At 36.9% G+C, this 16,117-nt stretch overlaps 1 protein-coding gene across 1 annotated transcript; it reads right to left on the bottom strand.

Annotated features, from left to right (window-relative positions):
* Positions 1-2,948: 2,948 nt before the first annotated feature.
* Positions 2,949-10,502, bottom strand: GDF2 (growth differentiation factor 2). The gene is made up of 2 exons (XM_074233088.1): positions 9,980-10,502; positions 2,949-6,587 (listed from the first exon to the last, which is right to left on the bottom strand). Exons 1-2 carry the CDS (start codon positions 10,323-10,325, stop codon positions 5,647-5,649), a joined length of 1,287 nt encoding a protein of 428 aa, XP_074089189.1. The 5' UTR covers positions 10,326-10,502; the 3' UTR covers positions 2,949-5,646.
* Between the last annotated feature and the right edge of the window lie 5,615 nt (positions 10,503-16,117).

The raw sequence follows: 16,117 nt of genomic DNA on the forward strand, positions 1-16,117 counted from the left end.
TGATTCAATAGAACAAATCTTTAAATGCCCTAGTGAAGCCTTCACTCTCACATTCCCGGTTCCTATTCCGAATCCTTTGTGGGCAGATCTTGGCTCTTGGCATGAGTCTTCGGCAAACATTACACACAACATCAACATAGATGGCGATCTGAGCAATCGTCTGGAAAATCCAAGCAAAAGCAGTATAGTATCCAAAATTATCTTAGTCATTAAAGCAGGAGCTATGTCTATAAATACAAACTGAATTAAAAACCTTTAAATTGGAACCATTTTTTTTAGTAAAAAGAAAAATGAGTCATTTTTGAAGAGAATATTTGCATGGTGATTATGATCTCCTTGAGGATAGGGAACCATCTTTTTTTGCTTGTGTTTGCAACCCAAATGCTTAGTACAGAGTCTAGTTCATAGTAGGTAATTAATAAATGTTTATTGATTGATTGACAAGTTGTTATAAGGGAAAGTGATTAGATTGGTTCTGCTTGGTCTCTGAAGACAGACAGCCCCAGTGAATCAAAGATATAGTGAGACCAGTTTTAGGATTGATGTAACAAGGGGTGGGTTGTTAAATGTTAGTAACCAGATGTTAGGAAAAAAATAAAGAAGACACACTTAAAGTTGAATCTTAAGTTTAGATAATCAAAAAAATAATAAATCAAGCCCTGATTTGTAGTATTTGCTGATTTCTGAAGTGTCAATGTTCACAGTGAAAATTTAAAAGTTGGCTCTTGTGAACAGACAGGAGCTGGCTCCAGTTCACCTTAGCATATTCCTTCATATATGGGAAAACTTCCAAGACAGCCAAAGTATCCAAGGTATCCAAAACAATCATGTAGTTAAGTAAGTTCTCATTTATTGAAAAGCTTCAAGCAAAGTCTAGATGACCACTTGGTAGATATTTTGAAAAATGAATTCTTGACAAAGTATGGGTTGGTCTTAGTGGTCCTTCCTTCTCTGAGATTTTGCAATTTTATTTTTCTTTCTTGTAAAACAGCTTAATTGAAACTTTATACTTTTTTAAAAAATTCTCTTTAGTCAAAACGATAAAGGTATGTTTGATCTTTGTGTGTGTGTGTGTATGTGTGTGTATTTGTGTATGTGTGTATGTGTGTATGTGTAGTGACTGCTGAGTTCAACTGTCATTTTATAAGGTAACAGAGGCCTTGAGAAATTAAATGATTTAGGGTCAGATAGCAAGAGTTAATGTTAGGAAGCGTTAGGAATAGAACAAAACTACTAAATTATGGAGTCTCCATTATGATGCTATTTTGAGGACCTTTATTTTTTGTAATAATTCAAATTTTAGTAAGTGGATTTTTTAAACCCCCTAGGAACCCCCTAAAATTCTTTGTTGGAAATAAACTCTTCTTGTTGTTGTACAGTCATTTCAGTTCAACTCTTCATGATCCCAGGGATATTGGATATGGTTTGCCATTTCCTTCTCCAGCTCATTTTACAGATGAGGAAACTGTGGCAAACAGGTTAAGTGACTTGACCAGAGTCACACAGTTATTGAGTCTGAAGCTGAATTTGAACTCAGAACTTCCTGATTCCAGGCCCAGTGCTTTATTTATTGCATCACCTAACTTCCTTGTTGGAAATATATTGTATATTTATTTATCTATGTACACTGTTTTCTCCCAATAGAGGGCAGGAATTTTTCCAGTTTTGTTTTTCTGTATGAAATGGCTAACACTGTGGTTATGCTTAGTAGACATTTAATAAATATTTGATGAATTGAATCACCACACTGACCTCTTGAAGTCATGTCAAATCCTACCCTAGCTCTCAGAAGACTAGCTATCTGTAGAGTTTAAATAGTGAGAGATGAGGGAATGAGCTGATCCTGTCTTTCTAAGAACTGTGCCTGATCAGAGCTTCTATGTAAACCACTTACTAAGCGGAGGAAGAAGCAGGAGGAAGGAAGCAGTAAACTCGAATGGGTCTTGGGAGCAAATGAAAACAGACGAGTGCAAAGGAATGATAGTCTGGGAGTGGGAGTTCAATCAATCCAACAGCAGATATTTGTTAAGCATTGGGAATATATCTAGCATTTGCAGGATCCTGAATTCAGAGGTTCATCTGGAAAAATCTAGGCAGCTTTAAAATGAAAAGCATTGAATTCTTCATTTGATAACTGTGGCTTAAACATTGTGTACATGGTTTTTTATTGAAATAACTTATAGGTAAAATGTTTCAGAAATTGTAAAGATATTCCTAGTTTCAGTCACAGTTTCCTCATCTGTAAAATGGGGATGATAATGCCAACCTACCTCCCAATATTGTTGTAGGGATGAAATGACAGATTTGTAAAGTATTTTGAAAACTTTAAAAGAGCTCTATAAATGCTAACTAGTATTATTGATGGTATTATTATGTCAGTTTTGTTATTGCTGTTATGCTTTTTCAGCCTATAAATAATTAGCTTAACTGATTGGAATATATTGTAAATGATATTAAGGCCCAGATCCAGGAGCTATCTTTTACATGAATCTTTCCTCTTCCTTCTAATGTCCTACACCTACCTCCCTCTTCTAAAGATCATATATCTGGGGTTTTTTTTAGTGTTTTTTTTTTTGCAAGGCAATGGGGTTAAGTGGCTTGCCCAAGGCCACACAGCTAGGTAATTATTAAGTGTCTGAGGGCAGATTTGAACTCAGGTACTCCTGACCTCAGGGCCGGTGCTCTATCCACTGTGCTACCTAGCCCCCCCTCATATATCTATATCTATTTTTGTATATCTGTATATGCACATGTCTCCCCCAACTAGAGTGTAAACTCCTTGAGGGCAGGGACTAATTTGATTCCAAATGTGAATATAAAGCATATACTTCTTGACTTATTCTTAATTTATCAGATGTCTCTGTGGAACAAGCAGTAGACTTGAATTTAAGAATCCTGGCTTTATCAATCAATTAATCAACCATTACTACTTTAAATTCAATCTTGCTAGCTGTGTGATACTGATCAAACCTGAGATTTAGATTATTTATCTATAAAGATAATGCCATATAAATTTCAAAGCATTAGACATGTGTTCAAGTTCTTATTCTTTACTTGGTTCTGTTCTGTGGCACCTAACCTTGGTAAATCATCTCACTTGCCCTTTGCCCAGCACCTGGACAAGAAAGACTAGGCAAGCCAGGGTACAGGTGTACATTATTTGCTTGTTTGTTTGTTTTATGCAAGGCAAATGGGGTTAAGTGACTTGCCCAAGGTCACACAACTTGGTAATTATTAAGTATCCAAGGTCAGATTTTGAACTCAGGTTCAAATGAATCTAGGGCCAGGGTTCTATCCCCTGCACCACCTAGCTTCCCCACAAGTGGACATTCTTGATATCCAAAAGTAGCTTTAGAAAGTAGTAAATTTCCTATTATTAATATCCTCAAGGTTCCATTTATTAGGGATGTTGTAACAGTGATTCTAGTTTAGGAATAGGTTGATGTGGATGACCTCTGAAATTCCTTTTGATTACAAAATGAAATGACTCTCTGGTTTATGTAGCTTGGAACTATACTGAAAGCATATTCTTAACTCATGCTGAGTCACTTATACTGTTAAAAGGTACAGAGAACACATTATATATGAATGTTTATTTGTGGGTTTCAATGTGGCTTATGGAGCCAACAGAATCTCTTTTGAGGACCCTAACTAGTAAATCTTAGTGGTTTATTTCACCCATGGAGCCTCTTTGGTTTAAAACATAAGCATTTATTTAAATGATCAGTATACTCCTCCAGCTATTGGTTAGGTTCTCCCCTCATCAAAATCCATCAGTGTGTTTTTGAATAGATTCTTAGTTATCTGGAAAGTAAGGGAATGATTTGTGTTAGAGGGCATCCTAACATTCCCAGAAGGTACTCCACTTTATTTCCCAGATTATTTCCATTATATTTTGACTAGGTCTCCTCTGCTTTTCTCTTTCAGGATGAGTGATGGGGTTAGATTTGGGTTAAATGCTACCCTCCACAATGTTGATGATAGTAATGTGAGGGAGATGCCATAAAGTAAGCTCTGCCTTTTGCTCTGCTTCCCTTTTCCCATCAAGGTAGGGGCATATTAGGTATTGCCATATATTAGTAGCTTCAATTGGACTATACCAGAATTGTTAAGAGCACCTTGGGATTCTACCCAAACTAATTTGACAAATAGTCCATTTTATCTATTGCAATGTTAGAAAAGTGGACTGTTCTAACTGTTGAAACCTAAAACTTCCCAATATCATTTTCTCCTAATAAGACTCTTCAGGAAAAAAGTCATCTGCCCTTAAGAAATCCAGAAAGCAAGTCAACAAATGTTAGCATTTCTACTGCCTATTGCTGGAAGAAATACTGAACATGTACTACATAGGGCAAAGCTCCCTTTTTTATCGGAAAGGAGAGATAAGGCCAAGAGTTCCTCAGAGGAGAGTGAGCCTTAACTGACGGAAGACGGGGCTTCTTATCATTCAAGTATGTGTCATAAAGAAGGTTAAAAATAGGTACATCTTGGATAACCATGTCCAAAGCATGACATCTCTGACTCCCATGCATTTATTTCAGTGAATTAAAGCCTGATTCATTCTCTACTCTTTAAATTCTTCCACAGGAAAACTAGAAAGAAAAAAGGTCAGTTCATGCACAAAGAAAATACAAAGTAAACTATATAGAATAAATAATTGAAAGGAATTGGAGTCTTTGAACTGAACCATCTCCCACATACCATTCAATAATGTACAGTGTTACAAATGTAACAAGATGTAGCAAAAACATCCATTTTTGACTATGTGGCATACCAGCGGAGAAATTGAAATAATTGGAGGACTCCATTTGCCCCTGGTCCTCTTGATACCATTACAGTTGGCAAAGTTTGGGCTTCAAGCTCCCTGAAAGGGCTTTATTGGGAAGACAGCTGTGGCAGAGGTTTACTGTACTTTATGTCCACTTTGTAGTCAGATGCGCCCAGGTTGAGTCTGTATATTCAGTCATAATTGAATGATGTATTGGGTCCTGGTGATAACAAAGTATAACGTCATTCTTAACATTTGTATTCTTAATTGTCATCTTTCATAAAGCAGCAATTATTTAAAGTTTCTTAAATGGAGTATATCCTAGATCAAGGTGATGACTTCCTCAGGAACACTGTTGTCCATGTGAAACCTTCATTCCCTACTTCCCTATTCCCTTTCATGTCTATTTTCATAGATTGCAAGAGATTATGGATCCATCTGCTCTCTTCCTTCTCCGTGATCTTAATGCAATTTTTTTTGCTAACTCAATTCTTTGATTTGTTATTCATTTTCCCACCATCTTCCCTGCCTAATTCCTCATCCCCCCATCCCATCTACTCCCCTGATTTTTTTCACATTCCCTCCAACTCTATTCTGTTTCCCCAAGATCCCCTTTGGGTGCTTTGAAGTCCAACCCTACTTCTGTTGGACAAATAGCTAAAAGGGTCAATTGAAGCAGTACTTCCAAATAACTAGTTCCAAGTAACTTAGTTTTAGAGTCTTAGATTTTTTTCTTTCCTTCCTTCCAAGATTGCCTGCCTTGGTTAACACTGTCAGCACCAATGTATAGCTTTTTTACAAGAGACCTCCCCTCCCCTTCCACCCCAGAACAGTATGCCAAAATTTTTCTCTTTTCTGGCTTGGCAGCTGATCAGGTACTACCTACATCCACATTCTGCCACACTCATTCCTTCATATTGGTATTTTAAAGTGGGCACGCCAACATCATCTTTGTAGAGGATAGAAATTGGGTTCAGTTTGGTGGGAACACAACAAGCTTTCCCAGCTTTCATGGGGTTTTTGAGATGCACTAAAGTCTGAACAATGGCATGTTTAGTTGGAGTCACATCATCAGCAAGAGGGAAGAAGCAGACTCCTTTACATTCATATGCATCATACTCCTTTGGGGCAATGATCCAGTTGTCCCAGCCAATATCCTTGAAGTTGACTCGAAGGGAGCTTCTTTGGCAGTGGTTATTGGGAGTTGTGCTTCTTTTGTTTCTGGATGAAAATGGTCTCCTGACAGAAAAGTTCTGTATTTCTTCTTCTATTTCCTCCTCTTCCTGAGAACTAATGTTTTTGGACAGCTTCTTGAGCACGCTCTCTTGTTCATGACCTATCATTTCTCTGAGCTCCATCTTGATTTCCTTTGTCCCATTGCTGCGGTCATCAGAGAACACAACAAAAAAGGGCAAATTTTTGGAATCTGGAGGGACACTAATGTCTAGTTTTTCACATCCCTTCATATGACTTTCCACTCTGATTTCCAATTTGTTTTTATTCTTTGTTGGGTCTGACCTGACCCATCTTTTCACTGCACTGGAGACCTCGAATGTTTTCCATCCACTTTCTTGGATGACCTGGGACATAAGGAAGGACTTGGTCCCCTCTGTGCCTTCCCAGAAGTCTGTTCCACCTTGGATGTCATAAATGGCGATACTGCCCTTCAGTTCATGGGACAACTCAGCATGACTTTGACATGAAATATAGAGCCGGAGCTCAGCCCTGGTGATTTGCTCATGTCTTGGGATAGAGATGTTGAAAAGTAAGATGTGCTTCTGGAAGGAATGCCTGTCTGTCGAAGACATAGAGACAACATCTGCAATGGAAGCAGATACATATGGTGACTTGATTTATTTTACTTGGCTCATTTAGTTTTTCTGCTTGAAGGCTCCAAAGCTAAATTCAGTCATCTAGTCCAACCATTCCCCACTTCTTATTTTGTAGTTGAAGAAACTGAGATTGAAAAGGATGAAGTGAATAGCCTATGACCCCATTGTTAATAGTGGCAAAGCCAGAGCCCAGACCTAGGTCTTTTGCTTTAATGTTCTCAAATTCTTACAGCTGTATTGATCTATCTCTTTTGCTTGCCTGCTTGCCTGCCTGCCTTCCTTTCCTCCTTTCTTCCTTCTTCCCTCATTTTATTCCTCTCTCTCTCTCTCTCTCTCTCTCTCTCTCTCTCTCTCTCTCTCTCTCTCTCTCACACACACACACACACACACACACACACACACACAAACACACACACACACAAAGACACACTCATTTATTGTATACTAATTGTGTACGAGACCCTGTATCTGATGATCTGATTTTATGAGAGAATTACAAAGAAAAAAAAAGACAAGTCATTTTGCCTTCAATGAGCTTACAGACCCCTGAAGGATAGGAATGACATATACATAAGTAATTATAATATATGAGGCAAAAAGGTACATTGAGAAGAACAATTGTCATTGGAATGAAAGGATCCAAATCAAAATTCTAGGTCTGACAATGGCTCCATACAAATTATTCTGTGAGCCTCAGTTTCTTCATTTATAAAATATAAAATCCGTCACTTAGGGTGGTTGTGAAGAAAATCATTTGCAACTCATAAAGCAGTATGTTGATGTAAGCTATAACAATAATAATCATTATAATAATGATAATCCCCTGGTTTATAGAAGCAAGGATCCCAAATTTTAGTATTGATTTGACATCATCATATAATGACATGGTTGATCCATTCCAAAATGGAATTCATAATATTTCTTTATAAAATATTTTTAAAGAAACTCAAATGGAAGAAATGAAGTAATTTCAAATTATTGTGATATATAATATTGAGCCTGATGTAACCTGAAGTGAATTCTTGTGTTTTCCCAGGAGCTTTTGAGAAGACTCTGATTTATTACTGTCAGCCTTAAATTGAGCACCTTGAGAATTTTTTAACAGCAGTGAGTGGGAGGGGGAATTTTTTTACCAGCAGTGAGTTGTGAAATTCCAATGTTAGAAAAAGGACTTGATCCAGAGACTGAAAAGGTTCAGCAATCAGCAGTGACGATATACTTTTAATTGAAGTTGAGGATTATCAGGGTGATTTATGAGAAAAAAATACTTTGATCTCCACTATCATTATTGGGACAAGGCAAAGTGAGATTTTGCCAAAATTCCCTGGATCATTTCCTTAATTCTCCACTTCACTTTGTGTCTGTAAATATGGCAGTAGAAGGCTTTTTGAATTGATAATTCAGTCACTGGTTTCAATATAGGAAAATCCACTGATAACATTGGTGTCAGGAGGAAAATTTACACCCATTTATTTTATAGCATCCCCCTTAAATTGGATTTTGGGTCCAATACCCCGTGGTATGTCTGACCTTTTGTTTATCTGGAACTGAGAAGAAAAATTGGTGAAGGAAAACTTCTAGTGAGAAAACTCCCTTTACCAGTGCAGACTGGCAACTTCTGTGACTTCTACAGTCTTAGTGATCTGATTCAATGTTTCAGGCAGGACTTGAATCTGCATCTTTCTGACTCTGAGGCTGATTTTTCTGTTTACTGTCACATTGCCTCTCAATGAATACTGTTCTATCAAATGACCCCTAGTCATTTTCATGCCACATACATTTCAACGAATTCTAGGCAATAGGGAGAAATTTTGTTTTGAAGACAGGAAAACCTGAGTTGAAATTCTTCTTAAGCATTCATCAGTTGAATTCCTTTGGGCAAGTGCTTAACATTGCAGTATACCAGAAACTTCTCTCAGGTAGCAAATATTTATTAAGCATGTCAATAAACATTATACTCCTATTAAGAAATGCAAAAGACAGTCTCTTCCCTTGAGAAACTCACAATTAGACTCTAAGTCGTTGATGAGTTGTCAATCTGCTTTGTTGGAGGGAGTTTCCATACTGGCAATTACTAAACTGATGAAATCACAGGCTCCAAACAAAGAGACAAAAAACAAACAGGCAAGTATTTAGGAGACAAATCCATCCTCTTGTAAATTCCTACTGAAAAGCAAAGTTAATCATCTGGTTAACCAAGCTATACTTTTAGAAACCTTAAACAAACCCCAAATGGGCTCATGAAAAGTTGGATACAATTGAAAACCACTGAACAATAATACTTTTTACATAATCAATAAATCTGTTTTTATTTGTGTCCTTTGATTCTTTTAAAACTATCTGTACCAATGCCTGCACATTCAATCTGATCATTTGCTGGGAAAGATTGGGGAATCCTATTGTCACTATGACAATCTCATTTGATTTCTCAGATTCATAGGATTATAGAACATCAGAAGTCTAAGGAATTCTAAAGATTGCCTACAACAAACTGCTCATTTTTTTAGATGAGAAGAATGAAGCCTAGAGGTAAAGTGAATGTTTTTTAAGTTTTCCCCAATTACTTGCAATGATAGTTTTCAACATTCATGTTTTTGTAAAATTTTGAGTTCCACATTTCCCTCTCCCTCCTTTTCTTTCCCCCTCCCCACAACAGCAAATAATCTGATATAGGTTATACATATGCAAATATGATCAACATATTTCCATAATAATCATATTGTAAAAGAAAAAAGCAAAACTAAAGGGGAAATCGTGAGAAAGAAAAAAATATAAAATGTTTTAAAAAGTGAAAAAAGTATGCTTGGGGCTGGATTCAGGCTCCTCAGTTTTTTCCTCTGGATGTGGATGGCATTTTCCACACAAATTTTTAGAATTGTCCTTGATCACAAAGTGAATTGTTTAAGGTCACACAGTGGAAGAAGTGAGAATAAAACATAGGTTTCCTGGTAAGTGTATCGGCATGCTACCACCACAGCTGATCACCAAGCTATATAAATTGCTTCTTGTGTAAAAGGAACCATAGATTATTTACTTAGACACTGAGGAGTGGCAGAACCAAGGAAATTCTCAATGTTGTTTTCTTTATCTTTTCCTTTTTTTAATCCACTAGCAATCATTTTGAAAAGGCTGAGAATCCAGAATGTGAACTCTAGTTTGTTAAATATATAGAGAAGGAAGAGAGACTCTTTAGATTAACACCTCTAGGTCCTCATCTTCACCATCTTGTTTCTTGGAAGTAGCAAAGACCCATGCAATATAGAACTCATGAGTTTATCAACACAGATACTTATTAAGAACCTCTTATGGTCCAGGAACCATGCTAAGCTAAATACTAGGGATACTAAGAATACCCTTCCTCCCCCAATTTTAATCATACCTTCAATGCTGAAGCTTCTCACTATATTGGAAGCTGGAGTAGAAGACTTGTCGGTGGTATATCTGTTGTACAGATCGATCATGAATTGAGGTGGCTCCACTTTGGTCCTGTCTTGGGAAGGGACCCCTGATAAATTCAGACTCCTCAGAAAATCCACTTTCATGTTCTCCAGGAACATTTTGAAGTCAAAGCTCATATCATCTTCCCCCTTCACAGCCTCCCCAAAGAATTTATTGGTGCTTTCCATGGCAGGCACCCTCTCCCAGTCCTCCAGAGGTTTCCCTCGTCCACAACAGGCCAGGAGAGATAAAGTGAGCAGACCGGCCAGCAATGCAAAATAAGGCATTTTGGGGGGGGTGGGGGTGTGCCCTGTCTGCCAACAGGATGAAAAAGGAGCCCAGGTTACTCCAGCTTGAGACAGTTGATGGATTAGATTCTGGAGGAGGGAGAGAAAATGAAGGAATGGCTTTGGAGCATCCCGTTTCCGCAAGCTTTTCTAACCAAGTCTCTCATCAGTTGTCAGCCAGACTGGTCATACACTTGTAACTTATCTGAAGTTGCCTCAGTGGTTCTTATCTCTCAAAGCTCTTAGTTTTAAGTTAATGATGATTCTATAAACACAAATGGCTTGTGGGAAGAACATTGTATACTGTAAAGAATTCGCATTTCACTTTGGGGTTATCGACTGCTTAATTAGTTTCCCCCCCTTTCTTTCCCTCCTCATTTCCTTGCCAGATCTGGGCTGAAGAGGGTTGGGAAGTGGTGGGGGATGGGGAATGTCATATGCTCAGAGCTTTCTAGGTCCCTGAATTTGGGGGTGTGTGAATGTGGGGGAGAGAATAGGAGGAAAATTATCAATGAGGAAAGAAATCAGCTTAGTTGTGCTACATGTCTTCCCTTGAAGTCCTGGACTTGGGAGACTCTGAGAGTTTGTGTAGATCAGGTTGAATTTAAGCATCAAAGAAGAAATTTCATGCCCCCAAACATACTTTAAAAAAGACAAATAAACTTTAAAATCCCCCTCCCATTTTATCAGCCTTAGAGCTGATTGACCAGGAAGAATATCTGTTCTGTGTCAAGTTGGTCTTGAGTTGTTTCTTTGGAGATTGTGTGTGTGTGTGTGTGTGTGTGTGTGTGTGTGTACTTGAATATGTGTATGTGTGTGTGGGGGGGTGTGAGGCATGCCACTTCTGGAGGGATATTATGCAATATTTCCTTTCCATTTTGTACATGAGGTTCTGGGTTAAGTTTCTGAGCCCCAAATGACCAGTTGTGCTTTCAATGACCTGGAAATGATGATAAGCCTGAGGCGTGTGCATCTGTCACCTTTATCCTTTTGAGTAAAATGTTGATTTCCTGTTACTGAAGTCTATATATGAATTTATTTTTAGGGGGGGAGTAAAGGTCGCATGTGAATATTGACCAAGGCTCAGTGAAGATGAAGTCTAAAAATAAATGTGTTGTGAATGTTTTGGTTGTTTATTTTAGAAAAAAAGATTTATGAATGACATTATGTTATTCCCTTTTGAGAGTTTTCAATTAGTTGAACCAATCTTCTTAGGTGGAAGGTTAAAGAGGAGGGAATAGGAATGTTCCTACTCCCTACTATTTTTATTCATTTTAATTCTCTCCTCCAGTTTGGGAGTGTGTGGAGGTGAGAGATAAACAGTCAGAGGCTCTTGGTAGTTTAGTCAACATGGACATTGCTATTTTCTTTTCTTTATCTCCCTCTTCTACTTGGAGTGGAGAACCAAATCGCTTAACCAATAAGTCAGTTAGTCTTTATTGAATTCTATCTTTGGACTGGGTATTGTGCTAAGTACTGGTGATTTTAAAAGGTTTTACTTAAAGTTAAAATGATTAATAATTATTGCACCTCTTTTATTGCATGGTGGCTAAGAATGGGAAATTGAAGGGATACCCATCAATGGGGGAATAGCTAAACAAACCATGGTATATGATTGTGATAGAATACTATTGGGTTGTAAGAACTGACAAGAAGGGTGATTTTAGAAAAGCCTTGGAAAGACTTACATGAACTCATACAAAGTGAAATAAGCAGGATCAATACATTGTACAAAATAATAGCAATATTGTATGATGAAGAACTGTGAATGACTTAGCTATTCTCAGCAATACAATGATCTAAGAAAATCCTAAAGGACTAATGATGAAGCATACTATCTGCCTCCAGAAAAATAACTGATATTGTCTGAATACAGATTGAAGCATGCTATTTTTTCACTTTTTTCTTTCATTCCTTTTTAAAATTTGAGTCTTCTTATACAAAATGTCCAATATAGAAATGTTTTCCATGACTGCACATATATAATCTTTGATTACTTTTTCAAGAAGGAGTGAGGGAAGGGAGAGAAGAACAAAATTGTAGAGAAGAAAAGTTTATTTCATGTGTAGGGGACTGTCTGTATAAAGTATGGGGATGAAAATGGAGCATTGTGCATGAAGAGCAGGTAGAAAAAGTTGGCTTGAATGTAGAGTCAATGAAGGGAAATAATATGAAATCAGTCTAGAAAGTGAGGCTGGTTTCAGCCTATGAAGGTCTTTAGTTGCTCAACAGAAGAGTTTATATTTTGCCATAGATACAATTAGGAATCACAGATGATTCTTGAGGAGAAGAGTGATATGAACTGGCCAATGATTTAGGGATATCAAGTTAGTAACTCTATGGAAAATTTATTAGACAAGGTTAAAGGTTGGAGTCTTGAAAGGCCATTTAGGAACATATTTCAGGAGTCTAAGCAAGAGTTCATGTCCTGAAGTAGGACCAGAAGTAGAGAGATGGTTGTGTCATTGAATAAAAACATCTAGATTCCAGAGATGTTGTGGGGGTAGACTTAGTACCAGAGGTAAAAATGGAGATAAAAGATGACAACTGATTGGATATGGGGCTGGGGTGAGGGAAATTGAAGTAAGTGTCAAGGATTAGAAGGAAGTTTGTGTATTCAGTAGAAATGGAGAAATCATGAAGTGGGGTGGGTTTGGGGCAGAAGATGAGTTTCATCTCATCTCATCACCCCCTATTCCCCAACAGGAACTCTGTGCAACAGCCTAACTGGTTTCCCCACAATTTCCCTGAATAACTCAATCAGTTTGAATTCCTTTGCTTATACCATTTCTGTCCTTCCTGGAATCCCCCTTCCCCCACCCCCTTCTTCTTTCCACTTGGCCAAATTCTCACTATTCTTCCAGACCTACTTCAATTTTCCTTTCTGGGGCAAATAAAACTTTCCTGACCACTCTGGGGAGAAGACATTGAGTCATAGAGATCAAACAACGCAGATTTGGAAGAGATCTTTGAAATCTAGCCCAAACCCTTTATTTTACAGTTGTCCAGTTGTTATTCAAACTTGTCTGACTGTTCATGAGCCATTTAGGGTTTTCTTGGCAAAGGTACTGGAGTGGTTCACCATTGCTTTATCCAACTCATTTTACAGATGAGGAGACTGAGATAAACTGGGTTAAATGACTTGTTCAGGGTCATAAAACTAATAAGTATTTGAGACTTGATTTGTTCTCTCCACATCTAAATCTCTTTGTCTGGTTCTTTGTTTTACCTCCATTTCCACCTATCTTGCAATATATCTTGTAATACATAGATAGATAGATAGATAGATAGATAGATAGATAGATAGATAGATAAATGTATATTTGTATGTGTATGTATCTATATATTATATTTCTATCGCATTATGATATGTGTTGCATTGTATACACACACACACACACACACACACACACACACACACACACACACATTGAAGTGTGACTGCATTAGCAGGGATTTCCTGGTGAGGGAACTTCCTTTACCAATTCACTTCTGCTCTGTAATTTATAATCTTAGAGAGTCATATTGGGACACTGAGTGATTTGGTGACTTGCTGTCTCTCTCAACAACATTCTCATCACCTCTCATATGCTCATTTATATATATTATATTTATGTGCAATTTAACTTTCCTGGGTATAATGGTAAGCTCCTTGAGGACAGGAAAGAGATCATTTTTAGCTTTGTAATTCAAGGTTCTTATACTTTGCAGGAACTTCTAATTTTGCTGAATTCAATTTGAGGCCCTTTCATTTCTTGTCTTTTTCCATATTGGAGATTGCTGTGGTGAAAAATTCTTGCAGTGATTGTTAACACACATCCAGTCAATATGCATGTCTCTCGTGACTGATGGCTCTGACTAAGAACTGCAAACAATAAACACTGCTGTGGGAAAAAGACGATTCAATAACATGAGATGAAAATTGGACTCAGGCCTTTATTATCCCACAGAGCTGATCATCTCCCTCAGGAGGAGGTGACACTTTGGTACAGCTTTAATTCAAGAATAACATGTTTCTGTTTTTGTTTTTTTGGAGGGATGCTTTGGTTTAGGGATATGAGTATCAACTAAGAAAAAGTCAAAAATCAAACTTTGATAGATATCTATCTAGCATATATATATACATATTCTCATTGTTTCATATATTCAGGAATTAAAATCTGACAAGGGAGATAGTATGAGAAACATATATACATAAAACTTTGAGTAAGAAAAATGTGGCCTTTGTACAATCTATAAAATGGGAATAATAATTCTCTAAAACTGTGCAGAATTGAAAGGAAGAGCAGATGAGACAAGGCATATGAAAATGTTTTGTTACATATGGAGGGTGTCATTATTACTTTGCTTAGATATCTGATAAATTACTACTTTGGCTAACAAAGAAAGAGGAGTGCAAGAACAAGTCACATGCTTGTCAGGAAACAAAGAGAGTTAGAGGTGAAAAAAGGTGAAAGAATACTTCAGTATTTGAAGAATACAAGGTTTCATTGGTATGAGTACTTTCCCTGGTATAGATCAGGGATGCTTTGTGACTTAGAAGACAGTTCTGAGAGTTTCTGTTGCCAGTGATGAGTCTCTCTACTCATATAGGAACAAATATGCAGGAAGAGAAAGATCAGGAAGGGCTAGGTCCCTGACCTCACTATAGTGTTGCCATTTTGGTCCTCTAAGAATGAAGAGGCTGATACTATAGCTGAAGAGAGTCCAGGAAGTTTGTACTATACCAAGCATCTACTTCAAACAGATGTTCTTGTCAACTTAATATAGGGTAGAGGTTCCTAATTCTTTTAGTGCATGTGATTAGATAAATGATGAAATTTATGAACTCCCTTTTCAGAATAATGTTCTTAAATGCATAAAATAAAATACATAGGATTACAGAAGTAACCAATTGTATAGAAATACAGTTATTAAAATGTTAGAAAAGAGTTCATGGACCTTAGATTCAAACCCTTTTGCTCTAAGGTTTAAAATACATAATAGTTACTTATCCAATTTCATGAACTTATTATAATTGGTTCATTACTTTATTTCTATCTAGAACCATGGGAAAATCTCCTCAAAACATAGCTAATGCCTTATTTTTCATTTAGATACTTATCTCCTTTCCTATTTTACATGATCCAAAAGGGAACACATTCCCATTATAATTTGGAATAACTTTACAACAATGAATTTAAAATACACAGTGATAATACTCCAAGAAGTTGTGTGTACCTCAGGTAAAAGGATCAGTCATGTCTGTGACCTGTATCAAAAACTTCCATAGACAGTTGGCACCAGAGGAGTGAAACACATTGTCAGACTCAAACAGATAGAGGAGTGCAATACTCCATTTCATTGTACTCCAAATACCTCCTTAAACAGTTACCATGGTCAACTTAACTCCTCTGATAATAATAATAAAAGACTTGTGATGGAAAATGCCATCCATATCCAGAAAAAGAACTATAAAGTCTGAATGTAGAACAAAGCATACTGTTTTCACTTTTTAAAAATTTGTCCTTTTTTCTTTCTCATGGTTTTTTCCCCTTTAGTTCTGGTACTTCTTTCATAATATGACTAATATGAAAATATGTTACACATGATTGTACATGTATAACCTTTATTGGATTACTAGCTATCATTAGGAGGGGGGAAAGGAGGGTTGTAGAAAAATGTGGAACTCAAAATCTTACAAATGTTGAATGTTGAAAACTATCTTTGAATATAATTGGACAAAATAAAATAACATTAAAAATTAACTAATTAGTTAATAAATGAGAAAAATAAACAAATAAAAACAGTTT

Source organism: Macrotis lagotis, chromosome 4, assembly GCF_037893015.1.
Source record: "Macrotis lagotis isolate mMagLag1 chromosome 4, bilby.v1.9.chrom.fasta, whole genome shotgun sequence".
In the NCBI taxonomy this organism is placed as follows: Eukaryota; Metazoa; Chordata; class Mammalia; order Peramelemorphia; family Peramelidae; genus Macrotis; species Macrotis lagotis.

Bases quoted from the DNA above. Each gene is read 5' to 3' on its own strand.
- GDF2 (XM_074233088.1), bottom strand. From the start codon at position 10,325: ATGCCTTATTTTGCATTGCTGGCCGGTCTGCTCACTTTATCTCTCCTG. The intron at 6,588-9,979 runs GTATGATTAAAA...CTTCCATTGCAG, and splicing joins GAGAAGCTTCAGCATTGAAG to ATGTTGTCTCTATGTCTTCG.